This window comes from Perissodus microlepis, chromosome 11, assembly GCF_051167445.1.
Source record: "Perissodus microlepis isolate ML-2025 ecotype Zambia chromosome 11, ASM5116744v1, whole genome shotgun sequence".
NCBI classification, from domain to species: domain Eukaryota; kingdom Metazoa; phylum Chordata; class Actinopteri; order Cichliformes; family Cichlidae; genus Perissodus; species Perissodus microlepis.
The window spans coordinates 23,322,103-23,328,102 of record NC_140471.1 but is presented as its reverse complement, the minus strand read 5'-3'; the positions used below and the strand labels follow the sequence as shown (position 1 = coordinate 23,328,102).

The 6,000-nt window shown below is 42.3% G+C and overlaps 1 protein-coding gene across 1 annotated transcript in view; it reads right to left on the bottom strand.

Annotated features, from left to right (window-relative positions):
- Positions 1-6,000, bottom strand: part of ephb6 (eph receptor B6) — a 45,919-nt gene continuing 39,919 nt past the window's right edge. Inside the window, exons 14-19 of the mRNA XM_084943355.1 lie at positions 5,661-5,908; positions 5,350-5,568; positions 5,110-5,259; positions 3,852-4,036; positions 3,582-3,740; positions 1-1,501 (exon numbers count right to left, since the gene is read on the bottom strand). Coding sequence (XP_084799481.1) covers positions 1,396-1,501; positions 3,582-3,740; positions 3,852-4,036; positions 5,110-5,259; positions 5,350-5,568; positions 5,661-5,908 — 1,067 coding nt within the window. The 3' untranslated portion in view covers positions 1-1,395. The remainder of the gene's footprint in view (positions 1,502-3,581; positions 3,741-3,851; positions 4,037-5,109; positions 5,260-5,349; positions 5,569-5,660; positions 5,909-6,000) is intronic.

Sequence of the window (6,000 nt, the reverse complement as noted above, 5' to 3'; positions counted from 1 at the left end):
TTCTTTAAATAAAATCATATTTATTTTACAAATTTGCACAATTACGGAACAGTGGTGAACATTCATACAAGTAAACACCTCTAAATGTGTGTAGCCTGACACACTTGTCTCACACGCGCGCACACACACACATGCACACACAGACACACTCACTCACACACATCATGTACAGCATGTACGCAATAACAGAGTTTCATATACAGCACACAGACATACGGGCAGCTACCTACAAAGCATTTTGCTTCCTTCCTTCAAGTGTAAATCAGATCAGATTTTGTCCATCTTGCTCATTTCACACATTCACAATGCTCCAATGACTCAGTGTCGTTACTCTAGCAATCAAACAAAAGAGGTGAAGTGTGAAATGCAGACATACTGTAAAGGTGGGTGCTGTTAGCTTCTGTTTCCATCGCAGGTAGAAGCTCGTGTTTGCAGCTGAGGTGAAGTTTGTTAAGTGTTTTAGAGTAAGTGAGCTCTGCTGTCACTGAGAAGCTCTACAGTGAGTTGCACAAACAGGGCAGCTCTCAGACCTTGGATATGTCTTCTAAAGGCGGATTAAAAAAACAAAACAAAACATGGCTTACATTTATTAAAAGCCTTTTCGTGTTTAGGTTTGATTTATCCAATATTATGGCAGTGATTGCTATATAACTTTAAGGATCTGCAGTACTGACTTTGGACAGGTGGTTCATAGTATTTGCTGTAACACTGACCAACCTATACATTTTTCTGACAGCTAACGGTAACACCTCATTAGGTGATTCATTAGCTGCTAGGTAACACTGTTTGTTTAGCATTTGGCATTTAAAGTGGAGAGGAAGTGATACAACTTTACAAATAACTCAAAAAAAAAAATTAGAAAAAGGCTTTGATTGTCTTCACGCAATTCTTTGTGAGGAGAGATCTCCCTAGATACTTTAACAAAAAAAAATACTTTTGTGGTTTTATTGAGCACAGAGGAAACAGAAGCATTTCAGGCAAGGTGAGTAGAGGAGGAGGAAGGGAGAGTTTGGACTGCAGAGGGGGGAGGAGAGGAGAAGGCAGACAACAATAAAGTGAAATCTAGTGGAAAAACATAGAGGAATCTTTAAAGTCCTCCTTGTCAGCAACTTTCTAGCCTCACTTTGAGTTGGGCCGCAGCTCCTGTAGTGTATCTCTCTTCTGTTAGTCGTCTCGAATGACTGGCTGAGAAAGTCTTTTCTCACTGCTTCTGGTTGCAGTGTCAGGTATATCAGAATAGACAGAGTGGCACTGTTAGCTGATTATCTCGCTCTCTTTTTTTTTTACGGTTAAAATGTGCACCATCCAAATAAAATGTTGCGGAAACTGGACGCAACAAGCAAAGGAATGTGAAGCCCATAAATCCACAGCACAGGGTGTATTGCTGGGTAGGTTTCAGACCTCCACCTGCCCCTGTGTCAGGTGAGCCCTGAGCTGCTGGGCTGCATTGACGATCTTCCTCTGGTGTCCCAGCAGGTTCACGCCGAGATCCTGGACGTCTCTGAAAGAGAGTTCAGACAACAATATTCAAATCTTGACAAAATCAATATGTAAGAGCAACATAAAATTACCAAGGTAGTTTTCTAACAGTTTGGATTATCCCAGAAAGTTGAGTGGGTTCACCTGGACGTTGCATTTTCTCCCACTGAAAACACAACTTTCTGGAATTTCCTTACCAGGATGATTGAGCATGCATCAATACAGTTGGATTTTGACACAGAAAATCTAACAACCCCTTTGTGCTATTTTCTAAGGTGAAGAAGAACAACCCAAAAAAAACGTAGTCAATTGGATGTCTTTAAGTTTACGAACCTCAGAACTGAAGAAAACCTCCTAGATGAGACGTGAAACAGCTACACAAACTACACAGTTGCCGTCTTGTTTTCAAGCTCTTCAGACTACCATGAGCCGAATGACTGAAAACCTGCACAAGGAGGTAGTAGCAGAAGTTTGAGTTTTATTTTTACACCTTGTTGCTGCTGCTTGGTTAGCGTTAGATGCTGAAACCGCATGATTAGATTGAATACAATCAATCTGGCTCCACATTAATTGCAAAAACAATATTGCAGTCCACATTGGCTTGTCTTCCTCCCCTCACCCAACTGGCACATGGCTGCCCTTCCCTGACCCTAAATCCGCTGGGGGTTACTTTCTGTTAAAAGGGAATTTTCCCATCCTACTGTTGCCAAAGTGCTTGCTCAAAGGGGATCATATGATTGTTGAGGTTTTCTCTTTTTTCTCTGTTTTGTAGGGTCTTTACCTTACAACATAAAGTGCCTTGAGCCAACTGTTGTTGTGATTTGGCATTATATACATAAAACTGAACTGAATTGAATATTTTGTTTTGAAATTCCTTTTTGATGTGCAGAAATCGTTTTAAATGTGTTTTATAAAGAAAATTAGATTAGAATCAGGAAGAAAAACTTTTGAGATCAACAAAAAACCTGTGCGAGACATACAGGTGTAATCTACAAAGTTTTATGATGATGGTTGAAATCGGAGCTCAAGCATGGGTTCTTCATGCATTCGTTCCTCTTGGACCTTCTTGGACCCTCGTGCTAACTACTGGCCCACCATTCTGTCCCTATTCTATTATAAGATTGTTTAAAGAATTAAATCTGCAGGTTGCAGAAGTTTCTCCTTTCCTTATCTTATGGTGACTTGTTTTGGTTATCAGATACCTACAAAAACTGCAAAATCCTCTTGGCTATATGTCCCTCATCAGTTGCACCATCAGAGCACCTTTATCTTATGGTGTCTGTTTCATAACACTAAAGGAGTGCTCAGTGAGTTGCAATGAGACACCTACAGGTCCTGACCAAGCACCAGTATGCAGGGCTGCACTGAAATGTTTTTGTGCACTGAAATGCACAAAAAAAATCGGCCTTGGCACTTTTGTTGCAGTCGGTCTACCGCGGTCTCTCTCTCTCCCTTCATCTATTTTCTTATTATTCTAATTTCATTTCCCCCTGTCTGTTTCTCACTCTGTTTTTGGGACTGGTGTCCCTCCGCCTGCACAGCTTCTCCACAGCTAGTGCTGCAGCTGCCTCCTGTGTCTATGAAGGCTCATTACTGCTTGTTGCTGGTACATTACTACTGTTGACGGCGCAGCAGCAATTGCCCTGACAGCTAACATGTTGCTCAATTTGACATTTCCTGTATCTATTTCTAGCTTCTCTTTCTTTGTCTCTCTTAGCTTTCAGCGCCACCTTTTCAGCTCTTCTTTCACACTAAACTCTGTTCAATAAGGTGTGTAAGAGCACAGCAAAGATTGGGGAGGGTCCAGTTGCATAAAGAGATTTGATAGGGCAATGCAGTAATGAAAATGAACAAAAAGGCTGCCAGTGCTTCTGGCACTGTCTAAAAGTGCGTCGGCCCACTGGGCTCTTTACCACTATGCGACAACTTGACTTGAGGTTTCAGTGGATACCAGGTGGCTGGTGTGCTTGATAATACTCATGACATAGCTAAAATTAAATTAATGACTGATCTAATTAAATCTTAAGTCAAGAAGCCAGCTTTAAAAATGTTTGATATATTTTTCTGTATTTTTACGTTTGTAACCATCCATGCATACTCACTCCATCGTAAGCTTGCTGACTCTGTCTAATGTGTCCAGGTGCGCTCGATCAAACTCATCCTGATACCTCTCCATCCTCAGCGCTTTCAGCCAATCACTGACCGTCACCACTGACGATAAGTCTGTGGGAGTGGGGCTGAGCAGCGGCTGGGAGCAGCTTCTGTAAATGTCAAAAATGAGAGCACGAGAATCCATAACTGCAGCAGATTGTGCATCACCTGCTGCCTCAGATATGCTTTGCAGGAGCGTTTGCCAGGAGCTGGCGTCTCACCGAGTTGGCTCAGCTTTGAGGGACGCGGGGTGCCTGATGAGTCGATCCAGAGAAGACAGGACTGAGTCGAAACCTGGTCGGTCTGCCCGCTCGGCCTGCCAGCACTGAAGCATTAGAGAGTGGAGGGCAGGGGGGCAGTTGTGGGGGGCCGGGAGACGGTACTGATCTGCTACTGCCTTCATCACCTGCAGACACAAAGAGGAAGGCATCAGACAGAAGTAGGGCAGATGGAGTCTTGTGCAATTAGCCTCCATGAAAGGTCACAGATCTCTCAGAGCTTTCAAGAATGACTAAGAGAAAATTATGCAAATTTCATCAGTTTGGCATTTTGTCACCGTTTAAATATGCCTGTTGTGTAACAGGAGGAGGGGGAGGGAAGTACATTTAAGTACTGGAGGGCCACATTTGTGTAATAATACATTTATTCCTCTAGATTACTGAAATATTGTACATAATGAAGGCTGTTTTAACAGCTTAAGCATTTAAAATATGATTTACACAGCACAAATTAATCTTTATTTTGCAGATACAGTATTTTCTGCATCTGTCAGCGTCGGTAGTGATTTGATTTTATTGGTACTTTATTGCTACATGATGCACTGAATGCAAAATTTAGGAGATTTTTTGTTAAAAACTTCACATTGGCTGAGAAAGACAGATAATAATGCCTAATCCATGAGCTTGGCAAAACGTTAATTTGGGCTAAAGAAGGACTTCATTAGATCACTGTGATCCCATTTATTGACTTCATGAGCACCTCATTCTTATGAATGATATGAATGCTATAGCTCAGGAACAGCTGGAAGGAATATTTATGGTGCGAATATCCGTTTGTACTGGAAGATGAAGTTCAAGATCACTTTGATGTCACGTTTTTGGATGTATCTTAAGAACTTATATGCAAAATATGAAAAAAAATCCCAAAGGTCAAAGGTCAGCTTCATTTTGACATCATAATGTTAAATACACTTTTCTGTCTATTATTTAAAACATGAGCAGAGGGCACCTTTAGTCCAATACTGAATTGCTGTTGTTGATATGTAATTTCTTGAACACTTTATTAAATTATGTATTATAAGACTTAAAAAACTCAGATGTAAATTGCCACCTGACAAGTTAGTGGAAGAACACAACAGCAAAGCAGTAATTCTAGTTAACTGTATATTGTTACACCATAATAAAGATAATTGCACTATAGCAAGGGTTTTTGCACATTTGCTTCTTTAACAATTCAGGAAACATTTTTCTTCATACTCACCTCTTGATTGCTCATGTCCCAGTACGGACGCTCTCCGTAGGACATAACTTCCCACATCAGTATTCCAAAGCTCCAGACATCACTAGCTGAGCTGAACTTGCGATGCTGAAATGCTTCAGGTGCCGTCCATCTCACAGGAATCTTACTGCCCTGATAGATGAAAACAGAGCAAAAAACATATACAGTCACTCAGTGATGATGGAAACCAAGCTAAAAGGCGCTCCTTCCCTTCTAACCTACCAGTGAGGCAGTGTAAGTTGGTATGTTGTGGTCCAAGCCCCTCATAAGCCTGGAGAGGCCATAATCAGATACTTTACAGACCAGGTTGGAGTTGACCAACACGTTCCTGGCCGCCAGGTCTCGGTGAACAAAGTTTCTCTCAGAGAGGTAACGCATCCCTGCTCCAACTCCCCTGAGCATCCCGACAAGCTGGAGGACACTGAACTGACCTTCGTTCTCCTGAAGAAGTTAAGAGACATGATGGAGAAAAAAAAGTCTCCAGTGTGGTGTAACATGTGCAGGAATTCCTGACAGCGCGTTGTTTTTCTCACCCTGAGGAAGGCATCCAGGGGCCCGTTCTCCATGAACTCAGTGATGATCCTCTCTGGAGGGGTACGGGTGATAACACCCTCTAGTTTCAGCACATTGGGGTGGTCAAACTGTCCCAGGACTCCTGCTTCACTGAGGAACATCCCCTTCTCTCTGTCTGATGCCCCCCAGCGTAGAGTCTTCACTGCTACCAGCACTTCCCTGCGACCCAGCGGATGGTAACGACCACGAGAAACCTCGCCAAATTGGGCTGTAATGGAATAAACACGGAGGAGATTACACTGTGCTGCAGCCAGCACGTAACTACAGCAAGATTTAAAAGAAAGGAGACCATGAAACGTA